The sequence below is a fragment of the Clarias gariepinus genome, chromosome 24, assembly GCF_024256425.1.
Source record: "Clarias gariepinus isolate MV-2021 ecotype Netherlands chromosome 24, CGAR_prim_01v2, whole genome shotgun sequence".
NCBI lineage: Eukaryota > Metazoa > Chordata > Actinopteri > Siluriformes > Clariidae > Clarias > Clarias gariepinus.
Window position 1 is genome coordinate 5211679 of NC_071123.1, and position 19971 is coordinate 5231649.

At 37.9% G+C, this 19971-nt stretch overlaps 2 protein-coding genes across 7 annotated transcripts in view; both read right to left on the minus strand.

The window, feature by feature from the left end:
- The window catches only part of srek1 (splicing regulatory glutamine/lysine-rich protein 1), a 206026-nt gene that overhangs the window by 74633 nt on the left and 111422 nt on the right, over positions 1 to 19971 (minus strand). The window lies entirely within an intron of this gene.
- Positions 1 to 19971, minus strand: part of mast4 (microtubule associated serine/threonine kinase family member 4) — a 101423-nt gene that overhangs the window by 15632 nt on the left and 65820 nt on the right. For 3 of the 6 annotated variants that reach the window (XM_053485370.1, XM_053485371.1, XM_053485369.1), the window contains 13 exons: positions 16324 to 16412; positions 12433 to 12502; positions 11646 to 11724; positions 8955 to 9109; positions 8756 to 8831; positions 8465 to 8674; positions 5823 to 5924; positions 4838 to 4970; positions 3403 to 3464; positions 2370 to 2461; positions 2079 to 2287; positions 1010 to 1148; positions 743 to 875 (listed from right to left, as the gene is read on the minus strand). In XM_053485370.1, the coding sequence (XP_053341345.1) occupies positions 743 to 875; positions 1010 to 1148; positions 2079 to 2287; positions 2370 to 2461; positions 3403 to 3464; positions 4838 to 4970; positions 5823 to 5924; positions 8465 to 8674; positions 8756 to 8831; positions 8955 to 9109; positions 11646 to 11724; positions 12433 to 12502; positions 16324 to 16412 (1549 nt within the window). Of the gene's footprint in view, positions 1 to 742; positions 876 to 1009; positions 1149 to 2078; positions 2288 to 2369; positions 2462 to 3396; positions 3465 to 4837; positions 4971 to 5822; positions 5925 to 8464; positions 8675 to 8755; positions 8832 to 8954; positions 9110 to 11645; positions 11725 to 12432; positions 12503 to 16323; positions 16413 to 19971 lie in introns of all 6 variants that reach the window. The other 3 variants (XM_053485368.1, XM_053485367.1, XM_053485366.1) reach the window with 1 other exon arrangement.

Here is a 19971-nt window from a genome sequence, read left to right on the forward strand (position 1 = left end):
CGAAACGTATCTCTGTAAACTCTGTAAGAAAGTATTTGTCACCTTCCTATTTTTTTGCGCCGTATTTGCCGTAATTGTACCCTAAACCTAATAATTGGTTGTGCCACCCTTGGCGGCAACAACTTCAATCAGGCGTTTGTGATGAGTCTTTCACATGGCTGTGGAGGAATTTTGTCCCCCATCTCTTTTGCGGAATTGGTTAAATTCCGCCACGTTGGAGGGTTTTCAACTTTGACAAGGCCACTCGTCTAAAACCTTAATTTTTATTTTTTTGAGCCATTCAGAGGTAGAATAACCCAAATACGCTTTAGGTCATAAACTGAGCGCAGAATTCTTGGTCCCCTCAATTATTGCAAGTCATCCAGGTCCTGAAGTTGTAAAAGCCCCAAACGGTTACACTACCACCACCATGTTTCACTGTTGGAATGATGATCTTTTCATGGATCGCTGCGTTAGTTTTACACCAGATGTAACAGGATGCACACGTTTCAAAAAGTTTAACTTTTGTCTCATCAGTCCACAGAATATTATAAGGACAGTAGCTTTGGACAGCTTTGGACAGTAGTTTTTTTTCCCCATAACAAATGCAGTCATTATTTAAAAACTGCATTTGTCAAAGATAACCTTTGGTTATCTTTGTGTAATATTTAAATTTAATTCATGATCTAAATTATTTAAATGCTTTAAACATTTAAACATACTTTTTCACAGCACTGTACAAAGGTGAGGTGTAAAGCTTTACCTGTTTATCTGAGAACTCTCTGGCATCCTTCTCTATGTGGCCCTCATACAGGTTAGTGGTCATGTTCATCAGGCCCACCTTCGACAAGCCAAAGTCGGTTAGCTTGATGTGTCCCATTGATGTGACCAGCAAACTGAAACCATTCAACATTAAAGTATAAACAAACATCACGAGGACAGTATACACATGTTAAAAGGGAGAGCATCTAAAGACGAGAGAGTCTAAACACGATGGAGAAAGAGGTAGTGGATGATTTGGGACACTCACTTGTCTGGTTTCAGGTCTCGGTGCACGATGCCGTAATTATGGAGGTATTCCAAAGCAAGGACAGTCTCTGCAAAGTACATTCTGGCCATGTCCACTGGCAGAGGACCCATGTTCTTCAGCAAAGTCGCACAATCCCCACCTGCCAAGATATCATTCGATTTCTTCTTACACTAAATATATCAAGACAGTTTTTATTTATTGTTTATGACAGGAACATATGATGCTATAGTGTGATGGTCAGGATAATTTCAATATGGGCCTCTCACAGAAAAAAAAAAGTATCAAGATAACGTCATGTACGTCAAAACGATCAGATCGTCCCTAATGAGGGAGCCGAGGGCAGCGGTGCCAATGAAAAACTCCCTGAAATGGCAATAGGAGGAAACTTTAAGAGGAACCAGACTCGACAAGGAAACCATCCTCATTTGGGAGATATCAGATAGCAGAAATTGATTTGCGGTCATATTGTGTGTGTGTGTGACCGCAGATGGAAGTTTAGAACAACAGGAGAAGTGTTTAGGTTAATATGAAGTCCACTTCCGTTTATAAGAAAACTGTTGAATAACAGTGAAGAAGGCAGTAGACGTCTTCTGTGCATGATCTCCACAAAGGAATCAAGCAGACCTGGATTTAGCAAGTCATTAAAACATTGAATTTTACGTTAGTCTCAATACTTTTAGCCAACACTGTATGTACTGTATATACAGGATCATATAGAAACCAGAAGCTTGTGTGTTTAAGTTATTAAAGGTCTTTAGCAAAACAAACTTATACAAGAAGGCCTTTTTTAAAAATGCACCTTTAGATGAATGACATGAATGGAGTAGACATTAATGGATTTCACATTTTTCCATTTGCGATGACAAACTGTGACTTTGAAACATTAAGCATGAAAATTAAAAGAGATGAAGTAGGGGTAGGTTGTGGGGCTTCCTGAAAAAAGTTACTCAAACTCAATTTAACTAGATTGTGTTGATGTTCCAGTGTCTGTCCAGTACAGAGGCGACTCACCGCTGACCTTTTACTTTCCATTTCAAGAGCTCAATACCAAACGGACAAAATGGCTTACCTTCGACGTACTCCATGACCATGCACAGGTGTCTGCGTGTCTCAAAGGAACAGTACATGCTGACCACGAACGGGTTCTCGGCGAAGGTCAGGATGTCCCTTTCTACAAACGCCTGCTGGATCTGGTTCCTCAGCATCAGGTTCTGCTTGTTGATCTTCTTCATCGCAAATCGCTGATTGGTCTCTTTGTGTCGCACCAGATAGACGGCGCTGGGAGACAACGGGTCAGGGGTTAACGTCAGAGTTAAACTGCCATTAAGTTATTCTAACAAAAGGCAATAAACCAGTTTACCCGTAAGCTCCGTTACTGATGAGTTTAATCATTTCGAAGTCTATCTCACGGGGTTTACGGCGAGGTCGCTGCGGTGCACTCAGACTCTGGGACTGAAAGAAAAATAAGTAGAGTGTCAATATCAGAAAGCAAAAGAAGTCCTTTTTTTACCATCACTTTCACTTTTGTGCACAAACCAGTAATCATTTACAGTAAAAACGTTCATGACCGTTTTTTACATCTCTGCCACTAGGTGGAGTAGGCATTACGTTTACACTTGTCCATATACAGTATCTGTCCCAGATTATCAATGCAAGTGAGTAAAACGATATATAAACAACAGAATATTACAATCAGTAAATTAACAAAATATGCAAACAATAACACAATACACAAACAATAACACAATACACAAACAGTACAAACAGGAACATAATTTATAAACAGTAACCTAATACAATGCACAAAGTAACACAATATTCGTCACAATATGTTAACCAACACTATATATAAACAGTAACATAACACAGTATACAAACATTTACATTTACAATTTTCCATATGAAACCAACAAAACATAGTAGTAACACAACATAATAGCCAACAATAACACAATAGGTAGCAGTCAAATAACAATATGACAAAATATATATTTCTTATTTATTAAGTGATAAATCCAACTAACACAACATCTTCAATGACCAGCTTATCCTGATAGGTTGGTGCCATACTCTTTGTACATTGTGTTATTTTTTGTTTCTGTATTGTGTTACTCTTTGTATATTATGTTACTGTTTGTATATCGTCTTATATATTGTTTGTATACTGTCTTATTGTGTCCATATTCTCTTATTGTTTGCATAATTTCTTAGTGTTTGCATATTGTGTACTCTTTGCATATTGTGTTACTGTTTCCATATCATCTTGTTGTTTGCATATTGTGTACTCTCTGCATATTGTGTACTTTTTTTCATATTGTGTTCCCGTTTGTATTTTGTTACTATTTGTATAATAATTAATTAGCATTATTAACATTAAAGGTACTTACACTCACAGAGTCGTCAGTGTCAGGAGTTTCTGCTATTCCACTGTCGTAGCTGCTTAACTGAGCTATTTCTACAAAATGAGAAAAGGGGAAAAAAATAAACCAAAAAAGAAACAAAACAAAACCAAAGAACAATCCAATCCCTTTTAAAGAAGTATAAACTCGATTACATCAGTGCTGTCTCTTTCTGATCAGAGTTTAAAAGTAAATAATACAAAAGGATCGCATTTTTCCACATATTAAGCCTGATGAGCTGACTCGTGTGGTTTCCTAAACGGGTTAAATGAAGTCGAAATCCAGGAATCGTCACTCAACACGTGTCAAGAGACATTTGTGGAAAAATGCGGTGCCAGACAAACGGCTGCGAGCTCATTGCCAGCACATCAGGCCCTACAAACCTGCGAACAGCAGGAGGTAATGAACCAGAGGGTGGATTTGGGAATCTCCAAAAGACTCAAGCTCAGCAAAAAGACTTTAAAACAGCTGCCCCCTCCACTTTAAACCCTCACAAGCACTGCGCTTGGAGACCTCAGAGGATTAGAGAAGCCTGAAGGGGTTTGGATGCGATCCAGATTTGGCCAAGAGAGTTGAGGAGCTTCCATGTTTATAGAGGAGGGAAAAAGATGGTGAGCTCCATGTGGGTCTAATTACTGGTAATGCTGGTAATGACTGTCTTGGATGTGGTATTACAGAATCATTAAAGAAGCTCTGTCACTTAAGACAGACTTCCTTCAGTGATCTTTCCTGATTTAAAAAGAAAATCCACATTAAATGACTTCAACAGCACTTGACATCCTGTTCTTTAGTTGGAACTTCTTTCATCGACATGGTGGTATATTCTTGGATTGCTTTACAGATTGCATTTTATTTATTTTTTGTCCCAATGTTCCCAGTCATCTTGTTAGGGCACAGCCCCATCAGCGACAGCTACCGAAGACAACACATGTTTTCTCCAATGCACATAAACGCATCCTTTTGAAGTGCTCGTCACGCACTATCATGGGGCGACATAACACACTCTGAGAAAAGCGCTATCCACCCCCTTCCGCTTGCATGAGCTTAGAGATACCAATGATTGGCTAGTCTCAGTAGGACTAATGTGGGAGTGTGAACATCCCAGCCACCATCCTAAAAGGACAGAGTCAAACTGCTGATATAATTTAGTGCTTTCTACCTCATTTCAACCTCGATAGTGCGATGCAGAAGACTTTCACCTGCCATGTTCTCTCACATCTATCATGCTAACACAAGCGTCTCACTCATCATATTGCAAAGTGTGAACCAACTAAGCATTCTAGAACATTTGCACCATTTCTATGCGAATATAAATTGGTTATCATAGGATCTCTTGCTCTTTTGCAACCTGATCATAAGACATTAGCGCTTGAATTACTGAACACATTAGAACATATAGCGCATTGAATTCCATTCAATTCCATCTTACCTTCCAGTGGGTCTCGTGTGAGACCGAGTTGGCTGATAATGTAGCGTGGAATGTCAGTCTTGATGCCTTGCCCTTCTTTGGCGTGACCCTCAGCCGCCTCCAACAGGTGATAGAACTCCTCCGGGTCAAACTCCTGCAGGTGCACATCACATTTTAGCAACAAAAACTAATTTATTTGTATGGAAATGAATAAAATGTTATTTTGGAGATTAATCATTTATAGTAAACCCTCCTCCATGCCCACAAACAAACAATAGTAGCCCGCTTATGTACAGTAAATTAACGTATTAAAAAAAGTTACAAGAATTTATAAAAGCCTTGAGAGTTGCATTAATGAGAGTTACCTTGTATAACAATTATAACATACTGTACCATATTATTGTCATGTCAATAATACCACCATGGCCACTTCATTAGGAACACCATCCACCTACTCATTCATACACATCTCCAAATCTGCAGGTCTTGACTACAACTTTCATGTGAGGAGAACTCAAAGACTGGACCATAGAACAATAAAAGGGGGGAATGATCTGATGAATCACATCCTTTACATCATGTGGTCAGATCAATGAATGTCCCACCCTGCGGCTTACTGGACTTTAAGGATGTTCTGAACTTGTCTGCTTCCAAAAGACTCAAACCAGCCCACCCACTGTAGCACCAACAGTGATGCCTCACTTACATGTCACTAAAACCCCATTTTAATTTTTCATGTGAGTCCTGGGGTCCTTATAAAATGGCCAGTGAGTGTATAGCTTCATATGTGTGCATTCATCGGAACAGCTTCTGTTGCAATGCACACATATGAAGCTATTGACTTACATTAATTACTTTTGTTTTAATGCATAATCCCATCACACACTCAACAAGTCTCTATTCTCTAGGACGGATTATAACTTGGTACGTAATATATCGTATTTTATTCTTTTTTTTTTATCTAAGTGCTCAGAAAAGTGCTGCAGCAGCAAACAAACAAACTTACGAGACACTCCAGAAGGCGTGCCGGTCTGGCGATGACAATAAGGATCTTCTTCACCAGTTCCTTAATGAAAGTCACCTCAGCACTCTCAGATCTCTCTGTGGACTGTGCACATGGTAACACAATTAGCAATGGGTGATTTGGGAATACACACAAACACACACACACATAGATGCGCACGCACACACCCAGAAAAAGCTTTCCACATGGGACTGTTCTGTTCTCCATCTGTCTCTCTCGCCGTATAGCAGACCAAAAAAATCCTTTTGTTTCTAGAGCACATAGCACATGTGTACACACATTGTGTGCCGGTCCGGGAGCCGTTCAAAACTTGTTTGAAAAGCAGAAAACGGGGCCACTTTAAATTTTGTTTTTAGAAGAACCGGTGCCAAGAGGAATCATAAATTAAGATTAAGTGAGATTTAATGTCTATTTCACATTTAACATCTAATTTACATGTCGTTTCTAAATGATTTGATTGTGTTTAAATGGAAAAATTTGATTATAGTGTTGGAAATTGGCAATATTGGTAATATATTTGGGTGGCTGGAACGGATTAGCTGCATTTACGTACATGGGAAATGGAAAAGCGTTTTGCAATACGAAATTTTGACCTCAAGAACTCGCCTCTGGAAGGAATTCAATTCGTATGCCGAGGTCCCACTGTCATGCTAAGCACACAGCACTAAGTAATTGTTCTTAGTATGTGGCTAGTAATTAAATAATAATATCTTTTTTATGAATATCTCAGCAAAATATAAAGATATCTAGAAATGTGAGTGATTTACTCAGACTTGGAAAAATAGTCAAACGTCTACATAAGGTGATTTAGCTACTGTAGCTAGTTACCTCACTCTATAGCTGTGCTAGCAAGGCTGCATATAAACACATACGCAGGCTTGACTTTTAAATAACTATTAAATAGTTATTAAGGCAGAACTGCCTTTTTATTAACAATTTTCCAGGCTTTATTATAATTTACTTTATAAAAAAAAAAAAAGAGGAAGTTTAGTCACATCATACAGACATTTTCTCCTCCTGTTTAAGGCTAAGTCAGCTAGCAAAAGCTAATATGATTTTGGCTTTGTCATGCTTGGAGCAGTAACTAGTTTGTTAAATACAATTTGATGGAAATAAATTGTACTTATCTTTTTTTTTAACTATAACTAAATAGGAATGCAGTACCTATTTTAAAAAATACCTGCTTAAACATTGGCAGCTTAAATATAATTACCCCAAAATAGGCTAATTTACCAGTTGTTACAAGTGACTAATTGATGCTAGGTGCTTTTTTATATTAAGTGAGTTATACTAAACAATTGGTCACTGTAGTTCTTTTTATTTTTATCCTAAAATATTAATTACTTACAGCAAATTTGGTTAATCTGTTAACATCACATTATTTACTAGAGACGTGGGAAAAAAAATCGATTCAGTTATGAGTCACGATTCTTTGATCTGCTGATTCACATATCTTTGATTTTTAATTGATTTATTACATAGAGATGCAACAGACAATCAACCAGTGACCAGAATTGGCAGGTTTTCAGCTTGATCAGCCATGACTGATTAGCCTTGGATATAAACGATTATGTTGCCGAGTGCACGAGCTTATAAGTGGTGCAACAGAAATGCTTTTTCAAAATTATCAAAAAGTTTCAAGATTATCAAAAAGCCTCTGATATGAGTTTTTCTCCAAACTCATGTGAAACGTGCATTGGTAGCCGTGCATTCCCACCTGCTCAAAGTTGGCCAACATGCGCTCAAGACTTGAAGAGACTTTAAGGTGGTAAAACGTCACCATTTCTTTATAATCCTACAGGTGGTGCACTTTGAACTATTTACACACTGGCGTCCCATAGAGTAGGAACAATTTATTTGCTAAGTTTGTTTAGAAAAAATTATGAGAGATACACGTGCTCCTCAGAAAATTTTTTAGATATTTGTCGAATTTAATCTTAAATTTTAAACGTTTAACACTTCTATTTGAAGTTAGTTGGCTTTTAATTAAGTAAGAACAAAATTGGGAAAAAATCTAATTTTGAATCGATATTTATAAAATCGCGATACTTACTGTGACTAGAAAATCAATATTAATTGTATCGGCTTCTAGGTATTGTGATAATATCGTATCGGGTGGTAACTGATGATTCCCATCACTAATATTTAGTGTACATTACTTTTATTTGGCTAGAAAAATAACACATTAGTTATGTTAGCTATTATAGAAAATAATGCATAGTGATGTGATGTGTTCCGACTCAAAGTTGATTGGTTCTTTTATTATTTTCCCAAAACTGCATTTCCCGAATTGGTTCATTTATCTCATATCACAGTAATTTGCCAATCCTAATGTTAATTATTATTGTATAATAATTATTCATAATAATAACGTTAATTAAAAAGCAGCACATTGTGCTCCATGTTTTCTTTCAGATTAATCTATTTTTGTCGAATGTCTGCAAAACTGTAATTTCCTGTTGCAGTTCCTTTATAAGAAGCTGTTAATAATTAGACCCTTAAATCCACTTTTCCACTTCCAAAAAAATGCTTCCAGTTATTATTTCCAAAATAATAAAGTAAGAAGAATCAAGACCACTACACATTTTGATTTGATCAAAAAAAAGCTTTTAAGAGCTCCTCACCTCTTGAAAGAGACGTTCAAGTTTGTCAGTGAGCTCGCAGAAGTAGCGAGAAGTGATGAGGCCGAGGCGAGATTTCTCCAGACAGTCTCGTGCCAGTTCGATGATCTGGTGATGGGCGAAGCTGAGCACTCCATCCGCCAGAGGTAGCACGTTCTCTGGAGAACTGGTGCTGATGATCTCCTGAATGCGCTCCTCCATCTGTGCTGTGGCCTGAAGAACACACCAGAGAGCTCAGGAGACACACTCTAACACCCGTGGGATTTTAAATACAAACCAGAGATTGGTGCTTACCTTAGGAAAGCGTTCTTTGTACACATGATTCATCATGATAATCTCGTGGTCGCAGCACGATGGAGATCTTCCAGGGCTGAAATCAAGAGACAAAAAAGACATAATGAATTCACTGTTTAATAAAACATTCAAACAAATGACATTCAAAACAAATGAAACCACAAGCATTAAGCAGAAACGTTTTTTTTTTCTCCTGTACCTGAGGCTACGTGAGCGCGGGCGCATGGGTGTGACCCTGCGATGGTCATCGCCAGCAATGCTCTCAGTGCAGAAGTGCTTGGACAGGAAGTGGAGCTCGTCAGCAGTGGGCTGAAAGGGCAGCTGATGAAGCTTCTCCTGTGATGAACAGGATGACTAGAAATGACAAGGAGGTACATTAGGATGGGACTTTAATGTTTTTTTTGTTTTTTTTTACCCGAAATAAGTTGTATTGTTAATAGATATTATATGGATAAAAACATATAATAATATTAATAATTATATATTTTAATCACCAAAAAGCTGAAATTTTGCAAGAAATGTATAAAGATTTAAGCAAAAGTTTTTACAGCCCTCCTCAACCTGTTGAGGAGGGCTGTAAAAACTTTTGCACAAATCTTTATACATTTCTTGCAAAACTTCAGCTTTTTGGTGATTTTCGGATATAATATTTTATAATTTATATATATATTTTATAATTTTCGGATATTAAAAAAAAAATTATAATAATAAATCACCATTATTTTACACTGGATGTTCTTTCCAGTGTCAGCAGACTACATTATATACATCTACATTGTATTAGCAGGCTCAAAAGTTTGCATCCCTTCTTTACATGCTATAATTATTTTACATCACATTTTTTTACTTAACATTTGCTTTTTTTTTGGTATTTATTTTAAAGCATAAAAAAATCGGTCTAAAACAATAAGCGCTAAGAATCAGTCTGATTTAGGAACCCTCTTAAACAAAAGCCTTTTCAAATTAAGGTTGAGAAAGGTTAACTGAATGCAAAGCTACAGAGTCGCCTTAGGCATTAATATCCCTTTTTTTTTTTTTTTTGAGTAGTACTTTTAAAAAGTAAAACTAGTTAAAAAATAACAACACCACCACATGACTAAATAGAAGCGATGACTAATTGTTTTTCTAAGCAAATACTAAGAATCTTCAGATATTAATTCTAGTACTAAGTAACTAATTCACACTTAAACTACATTTTTGTTGTGTGAAAAAAATGCACTTAAAGCAGACTGACTCGAAGCGTCGCTGACTGACACGATCAGTTTTGCAAAGTTACACTTCATTAGTTTGGGTAAACTGTCTCATGCCTCTCCTTAACGTCTCGCCTAGATGACATCTGCGCCCGCTATTCTCTGGCTCGGCTTGCTGGCTCTATCTTGTGAGCTCATCGCCGGTTGGCTGGGACAATCCTATCAGATTGTTTGCCATTTCATCCCCAGGTGGGCGTGTGCAGAAAGAGTGTAAGTAAACACAGCCACAGCCAGTGAGCGAGTAAACGAGAGGGTTTTTCTGGAAAAGATTCAGGCACATATTTACCAGAAAACAAATCTGCTCGGAGCCATGTTAGTCAGAGCGACAGCATCTGTTATTTTTTGCAAAATGGCTTGCTGTGCTTTGCGCTCAGTTGGAGTCTAAATATAAAACTTAGAGTATGTACAAGAGTATGCTTAGAGTATGCTGACGAGTGCCCAAGACATCTTTTCTGAGATCTGAGGATTTGTGCAAAATCTCCCGCCCCTACAAAAAAAAATTTAAATAAAATAATAATAATAATATTAATAATATATACACATTGATCTTTCATAACATTAAAACCATTGAAACAACCTATTTTTGGGCTCCCCTTTTGATGCTAGGTTGGTTCTGGCCCTTTGGGGCGTGGCTAAACAGAGCCCCAGGGGCAGAGGACCCTTTGGGTGATGTCAATTCCAGAGTTGGGACTCGTGGATTGGAGTCTAGCGCATCCCATGAGTGCTCAATCATATTGGGATCTGGGAAGTCTAGAGGCCGGGGCAAAGGTCTTTGCTTCTTTGACTGCTAAGCCCCATACTTGGCATGCTGCTGTATTTTGCACCAAGTGTTCTGATACCTTCTATCGTGTCCAACATTTGGATTTTCTGTGGAATCACACAAGACAGGCTGGGCTTTGGTTCCATTGGGTGTTGTTGGGGTTTGGTGCCCAAGATTTTATCACCAGTTTACTAATAAATAAGTAATAATCAACGTTATTCAATTCATCTGGAGGTGGTTTCAATGTTACGGCTGATCGGTGTTATACTTAAGCCTGAATTAAACCAAGTGACCTCGACCAAGCAATTACTAAGGATGAATGAATAAATGAAAGTATTCTTTAATTCTTCTGAAAGTTTTAGATCTCAGAATTTACTCAGAACTATTGAGCTCGATATACAACCGCTTGCTTGCAAGATATTAAAAACCTCCCACTCAGAACTCGACGACATTCCTGTGTGGCACAGAGGGAACAAACTGACCCCTATCATCAAATCCGAATTCAAAGGTGATGTTATAGCCTCTCCCAGCCAGGATGCATACAGAAAGCTGATTGGTCAAGCTCTCTCTTCGGTGGGGAGGAGTGAGTGTCGTACGAGCACACTTGCAGTACATCAATCATGACGCTTGGGTTGATTTTTGTTTTTCAGCTAGGTACGTTTACCCAGAAAAGCCTTCTTCTGAGGCTCATGGTTTCGCATTGGGTTATCTAATCCTACATTTGGAGTTCTGAAAAGCTGCTTTGTGACGAGGTCTATTATCCATAGTGATAACTGAATCGACTGTGCCTTGATTTCTAAATTTGAAATAAAAGCTTTGAACATGAATTAATATTACAGTAGATGTTTCCCAGGGTGACTCAAAAACAGCAGGCGCTTACAGAAATGGTGGAACTTGGGGTGTTGGTTCCATATCCTGACGACGGGAGGGATGCCAGGGACCAACGACGGCCGTCGGTCCTACACACAAACACACAAACACACACATATATCACTACAAAAGAACAGCTTAGATGGATGTGAATGAAACCTGCAGTATGTAATGCACAGGGTTAAACCACGGTCAGTAAGTGGAACACCAGAGGGAAGGGAAGGGAAGTGAGACGCTGAATGACTCATTGATTTTCAGAGCGAGCGCGAGAGTGAGAGCGAGGATGAATGCTGATTACAAAGCAGCTCTGGCTGAGCGCGAGCGTTTTTACACAATGGCATTTAATGCGCTATTTCCTATAGACCCCTTTTTGCCAGACTCATAGCAATAACAGACGAACACAACAACAGAAGGGAGTTGTGTGAAAACACAGCGACAGTGAGAGGACTGAGAAATTAATTGGTGCACTCACAGGGAAACGAATGGGACAAGCAAACAGTAGGGACGGTATTTTATTTACCTGTCTACTCTGTAGCCGGGGCTGAATTATAAACAGCGAAAAAGTGCATAAAATATGTTTATTTCCAGCAGATCTCAATTTCTTCATTTAATTTTACTAACATAGTTCAGGAAGATTCAGGCTTTATAAAAATCTTTCGGGTTTTAAACATCACAAGCTCAAATAAGTATGTTACGCTCCAAACCAAAATCGTGAATCTGTTTCTTTCTGCAGATATACACAGTACAGTACATAAACACACTTTCTTAGCACCGATACTTAAAGATGCCTCATTTACCTGCGAGCAAAGGAGAAGTGGGCCGAGGCACTGGGAGAGAAGTTTCTGGGGCTGTCCTGAGGACTTGTGCCTGGAAGAAACAATCCAAGACAAACAAGAAGCTTAACACACACAATCTTATACAACAAATCACATTTATTAATAGTTTTATCCCCCATTTAATCCTAATAATAATAGTATTAAAGCACATAACATCATTTTCTATAAACTACAGCATTTTCCTTGACTTCTTAAATTTAACTTCATGATAAATAATAATTTAGCTCTGACTTCTCAATGTGCTTATTCTAATATGTGTTTGATTCCATAATAATCAAAGAGAAAACTGTGCTTTTCCAACCCCAAACATTAAATGTAAAGTTATTCCGTAACTGTGGGGCTTTGTAAGAAAAAAACCCTGCTCCCTGCTGTAGTTTTCATAATACAATGTACCAACAAACAGCCTGCATCCTTTGATCAAAGCAGGCCTGGCAGATCATTAAAACACTAGCAGTTCACTCAGGTACAACAGGGCGAGTCCATTTAGTGCTTTATATTTCAGCAGTAGTGCAGTAAGTCCCCAACATAAGAATGAGTCCCAGTCGTTCATAAGTCTAATTTGTTTGTAAGTCCAACATACATTGGGTGCTAGGATAATAACAGTTGGCTATACACATTATAAAACTAACATGTTCCATGATCTTGATCTTGTCCTTGTTCTTTAGAATTGTGCCGATTGTTGAATGATTTATTTTAAAAGAACGAGCAATGTCTGCCATCTTTTCACCCCGCTCCATTCTCTAAATTATTCTCACTTTTGTCCTTATTGCTTGCTGCTTCTTAGCAGCACAAGCTTCATTGCCACTGCTTTTACACTTACTTCTGGACATCATGGGATGCACGATGCATGCACCGGACACTGTATGCCGGATATGTGATAACTAACTTGTGTGACTGAATATTCTCAAACGCATGTTCATTTCGTTGAAAGTTCGTAACTCGAATGTTTGCATGTAGAGGACTTTTAAAATTAGTCCTAGTAAATTAAAATAAATTGAATTATTTCAAAAACTAAACATACACTTTATCTGTGCTCTATAATGAGATGTTTATGAGACATTGATGGAAGGATTCTCCAGTGTCAGTATTTTGTTTATTAGATTTACCTAAATTAAATCTCTCTCCCTGCATATTCACGGGAATGACTGCAGTGTTCCACCACCAGCCACCATGGCTAGGATCGTCGTTCATGGACGTACGGCTTTCTTTAAAACATTTGCACCCTTCAAATGTTTTACTGCGGCTAAGAGTCTCATTACTGTACTGCGCTTAAAGTCTTCTGTAATATCAGTTTTACCTCTCACTTTGACTTAAACGCCCATTGTTCGATATATTATAATGAATTATTTGCCTATAACACGACACCATTGTATTTATTATGTTTGATTTATCTGTTTGTGTTCAGGATGTAAAAAAGATCATCTTCAATAGGCAAAGGCAGGTCAGACAATTACATAATGATCAATAATGACAAACACAGAACAGTTAGGCAACTAGAAACAGAAATATCCTTTATTGTGTAACTGCACACAGCTAAGGACAAAGCATGAAAGACCATTCAGAAAACTAATTTAAATGAGAGGTATCAGCTATCGTGAGCAACCTTTCTGCACAGAGCTTTCCCACCTTCATCTGAAAAGCAGATTTTGCATAAAAGGAAAGTTTAAAGATAAAACCTCTTGTTTGAGGCCGTGTGTGTAAACTTCATGAGACCTGGACACTACTTCAGTGTACATTGAATTTTCTATTCATGGTATCAGCAATTGATAACTATGAATTTCATCAAGGTCCTCAAACAAGTATTTAGATACAAGAATTACACCTAAAAGCCCCTGTACAGTATGAGGATCACACCCAAGGATACATACTGTAAGTGATCTAGTTTGGAAAAGATTTCATGTCCTGGTATGAGGACATTCAGGTCTCAAGAGGATGAAGCAAGGTGCAGAGAAAGGTTTGACATCGAAAAAAAAATCATTAGATTGTATATGGAGCTGGTTTGACTTTCAGGCTCCCGTTGTATCCACACTCGATCTCCCCCAGAGGCATTAAACACATATGGGCCCCATCTAGTTATCCACACACCCCACTGTTTCTGTGCACTGCTTCTGGCTATCAGGGTCAATCAAACAGAAAAGGGTGTGTGGGTATGTGCATGTGCGTGTGCATGTGTGTGTGTGTGTCCAGTAAAGTAACAGCATGGCTAAGGTCCTCTGACCAACATTAATCACACATCATTCGCACCATTGATTAAAGGAAGGGGTTCAGAGTTAATTAACAATAGCAGGGCAGAGACAAAGCGGGGTTCGTGTTAATGACTGAAAGTCGTTCATTAAGGGCTTCATTCACAAGACAAGAAAGTCATTTGATTTGGTCGCAGTCGTCTATGTTACTGGAATGACTGGCTTGACCCAAATTACAGCCATTTCCAGTTCAGACACTAAAAACTTTAATTAAACACTAGAGCTGATCTATCTAATTAAAATAATTTTCATTTTACCAAATACATCCGAGAAATTTAGAACCATTCGAAATTCAAAGTTAACGTTAAATGTTCAAGTTAATATATACTGTACATCACTGTCTGTACTGTATGTCTGCAAAAGCTCCTTTCTTACAGTTGATTAAAAAACGTTTACACACCCTTAAGACAAAATTCGACTCATATCATCAACAAGGCAGTGACGCATCCGTGTTCGCCTTCATTACACATGTACAGTGGTAACTCGGCATACGAACGTCCCGCCACATGAATTTTCGCCTTAACAACAAAAAAGTATTAAATTCTTTTTAAAAGGTTTTAGACCTTAATCAGCTCATTAGATCTGATGCATGGCAATAGCTGTCATTAGTAAATGCCCATTTCAAAGCTTTACAAATACTTTGACTCTTTAAAACTTGTGCACACACTTGTGGACACTTAACAACCATGGGTTCCTCTAAGCAGCTTTGTACTGTAAGACTATTATTGATGCCCACAGTGCAGGAGAAGGCTACAAGAAGATAGCAAAGCGTTGTCAATATTTTGCTGAAAATATTGTGGATTTTATTTCTATTTTTAAGAGAGACTGTGTTAACATCTTTTTTAATTTAAAAAAATCACCAAAATTACCAATGGGTGCCTAAACTTTTGCATAAGTCTGTACATGTCTTTCCTAAATGTTTTAATTGTATTTATATGCAAAAATATGATTACAGTCTGTAATCTGTAATATTTGTACTATGTTTGGGTGGCTGGAACGGATTATCTGCATTTACATTAATTTCCAGGGAAAAATGCATTTCATAATACAAATTTTTTGCTTTAAGAACTTTGTATCCACTGTAACACATTATTAAATAGTTTGTTCATAATGATAACTATGAAAACAATAAGATCCCACTTTACTTTAAACACTATTCTTTATTACGCTGCCAACACGCCTCCGATCTTTTTCACCTTCTAATAAATGGTAAGTCATTCTTCTGTAGCGGACTTGTACTGGTCAGGGTCTCGGTGGACACTGGGAACACGATCCGGGTGGAAGTTTAATCCATTTACACACTTTAGTTTGGGGAAAATTTACACTTAATAAACTATTAATTAGCATGTTTTTTTGGTATGTAGGAGAAAAATTTTAGATTTTAAGAATAAAACATATTTGATTATTAAGGCCTAAAACAACATGAGTATACTGTATTGTACTGGATGTTGCACTGGAGGTGAAAACCTTTGCATACAAAGGTTTATTGCACAATAAAATTGTACTATCAGGTAAAAGTCTCAATTCTTAACCCTGTCAAAGGAGACAAAAATGAGAAAACAGACGTATCTGGACAAACAGAAAGACAAACAGAGACAGAGTACAGTACCTGTGTGTGAAGAAAAGGGGGAGTGTGGTCGAGGAAGTCCTGATGTCTGTCCACTTCCTATAAGACTCTTCCTGTTACCCGTCCTACAGCTGGAAAAAAAAACATGTAAAGAATCTTAAGCCGTGTCCTTTCCCTGGCGGACGGTTCTCATTTTCTAAAAAAGGAACTCGCTTGTTTCAGGGTTAAACACAGAGATGATCTCTACACATCGAATCAATAACGTATCGATTGGAAACTTGTTTCTAAAAGCATCATTTTATGGAATCCGTGTCCAGACGACGGCTTAGATTCTGTAATGCTGCAAAAAAATCAATCATTTCCTGAGAATGAGATTATTTCGCATTTATTTACATTACATTTCTCAGATTTGTAATTTAATCAGCCTGGAAAGGTAAATTCATCCATTCATCATATTTATTGCTTTATCTTGTGTACAGGGTCACAAGGGCCTGAAGCCCATCCCAGGAGACTTGGGGCACAAGGCGGGGTACACCCTGGAAAAGGTGCCAATCCATCACAGGGCACACGGACATACAGTACACTCATTCACACACTATGGCACAATAAGTTCATAGGTCCTACAATAGGAGATTATTTTTCTTAACACTGTCTGTGGTTTTGACTTCAATTGATATTTAAATCATAAAGCTGTTCAAAATACTGCGAAATAAACTTGTACTATCAGGTAAAAAGTCTCAATATTTAGTATTTCATTGTTCTTAAAAAAAAAAAAGAAACAGTTCATGAACAGATATAAAAAAAATCAATAGTTTCTTGGGATAATCAAAAAATTCTATTAAAATGAACCTTCACACAAAAGGATTAGGGAGAAAGTTTACCCTGTTAAGGAATCTTTTGTATTTTATTAAATAATAAAAGATAATGAATGACACTCATTGATATTCCACAGGAGCCATAAGAGCACATTCTTACTACATGCAGTCCACCTGGAAATTTTTAAACTCGCGCATGAGCCAAAAAACAAATCGACTTAATAACTAGAAAACCAGCAACGAAAAGACATTTAAGACCTGCTAATGTTAAATAAACCGTCAGCAGCCTGAGATGTGATTGAAATAAAAAATAAAAGGCTTAAAGATTTGCAGTAGGTCTGCACGATTCGATCAAAAAATAAACTAAATAAATAATTACATTGTGATTATTTTCACACATGTTGCAACTGTGATTTACACGATGAGAAATGCAAAAAGATTTTTTTCCCTTATTTCTATATATGTTTGCATTTAAGGTGGTAAAATGTTGCAGTTCCATATATATATATATATATATACACACACACACACACACACCCTGTAATAAATTACAGGCTTTTGTAATTTGTACAGGTCCAGATTGCGATTTCCATTTTAATGCAATTAATTGTGCAGTACTAATTTCTACGGTTAATTCTTTTTCGTACCGTCTTCTTGATTTTCTCCACAAGCTGTACCACTTGGTCCTGTTAAGAAAGTTTATCAAAGTCGTGATGTACTCATCCTCGAGGCTAGTCCACATTCGTCCTGAAGATCAGACCAAAACGCAGTTAAAAGTGCCAAAACACTGGCATTCCCTCAGCTGCGCTGGCTGTCGGGTACTGAGCGCTTCAATGACAAGACGATTAGAGGTCATTATGTAGATCCTATTAGCTCACAGGCTTACTCATCCCACAGTGCCCTCCATATAGACGACCGAGGGCACAGAACGACTCCTCGGATGACTTATTTGAATACATAGAGCTCATACGCTGTAGATACTGAAGCAGTGAGGGGGGAAAAAAAGGTCCCATAAAACACACACACACATTTTATATAAAGAATTTTTTTTTCCAAATGTTAAAAATCTGAATGTTTACTACTTGTTTGGCAAGCCTTAATTCGCTAGCTTTGCAAGCAAATCTGTCTAAAGATCATTCTGCACGAAAACTTCAAGCAGCTTATTGATAAAAGAAAGTCATCCAGTTTTACATCTGCAATGCAGCTGCAGGTGGTACGGTGGCTAACTGGTTAGCACTGTCGCCTTGCACCTCCAGGGTCCGGGCTCGATTTCTGTTTTTAGGGTCTGTGTGTGCGCGTGTGGAGTTTGTATCTTCTCCCTGTACTTGGCCCACAGTCCAAAAACATGCAGATTAGGATAATTGGCGCCATAGTGTGAGAATGTTGACCGGAGGTCTCACCAGAGTCGTACATGGGAAAAAAAAGAAATGGTCATCATCAGTGGCCCCCACGCCCCCTAGCTGGAATACAGAGGTTCTGGGATGGATGGATGGATGGATGGATGGATGGAATGCAGCTGTTACTTAAATCAGCCACGCCCCTATTATGCAGTATTTGTTGTCATGTCACTAACCCATTGTCATGATTGGAAATCTAGATATTGAGAATAAAAACATTTTTTGTTTTGTTTTTTTGCACCATTCTGTAAACGTTTATACAACGTTTATCTGTTGTAAAGTTTTAACAGGAGGATTGACACATTTTTGGAGCAATTTGAGCAATTTGGACTAATTGGTGGCTCAATTGTTGGTTACTGTAGGTTGTTGGTTACTGGGCTACTGATCGGAAGGTCGGTGGTTCAAGCCTCAGCTCTACCATGTTGACACTGTTGAACTCTTGACCAAGGCCTTTCACCCTACCTGCTCCAGGGCGCTGTATCCTGGCTGATCCTGCACTCTGACCCTAGCTTTCTAACTCGGATATGTGAAAAAAAATTTCACTGTCCTGTAAGGTCTAAGGTGGGGAACTGTAACAGCAAAATAAAAGTCTGTAGTGTCAGAGATTTGAATGGGTTCCTCATCACATCTAGCGATATTCCTACAAACATACATTAATTATTTACTTACTATAAATTGAATCTACTAAACTCACTTACTAACTTAAAATGTCATCATCCTAAAAAGAAAACTACAGCATCTAGCAGGTCATCCTGACAAAGATGGAAAGCCTGGCAAAAAAGATTCGTCATTTATTCCAGCAGGTATGTAGATGTAAAATGTAGTTCACAGGTGCTCAGTGAAAGAGGATCAGATGTACCACGGCTATTTATACAGCCTCCATGCACGGGCAGATTAAACTCCATCAGTCCTGAGCACTTGCTCCTAGATGCCTCCTACAGCGTAGCAGTGATATGACACAACTTGACCTTATGATAACTATAATATGCTTATAAAGGGCATTACATGAAAACATATACAAAACATCAGTGATCTCATACTGTATGTAAGCTATACTGTAATCTTAAACTAAGAGAAAAAAAACATGTACAGTAATAACCTCAGGCTACGTTGTTCTTTTAGTTCTCATTCTTGGCCCCTGACTTGCGTTACTGTACTAAAATAAGGCGCACTGTAGTCATAGCTGAAACATGAGACTAAAGTTCGGCTGCTAGATAAATATGTAAATGACTTTATGGTGAATTCGCCTGATTTATCTCACTACCATACCATTGTTTTTTGAAACGTGTCACACACGCAGAGATGTACAGAACGTTCCACTAAGTCTTTTATGGATAAAGATGTTATTGAACAACTTCATTTCCTTGGTCTCATAAAACCTGTGAATTTAATCAATGTCCTTTTAAACGCATGTAACTTGTCAAACAGATCCGCAGCCCTTATTATCCTCGGTTTAGAGTAACTAAAGATTTTAAGGT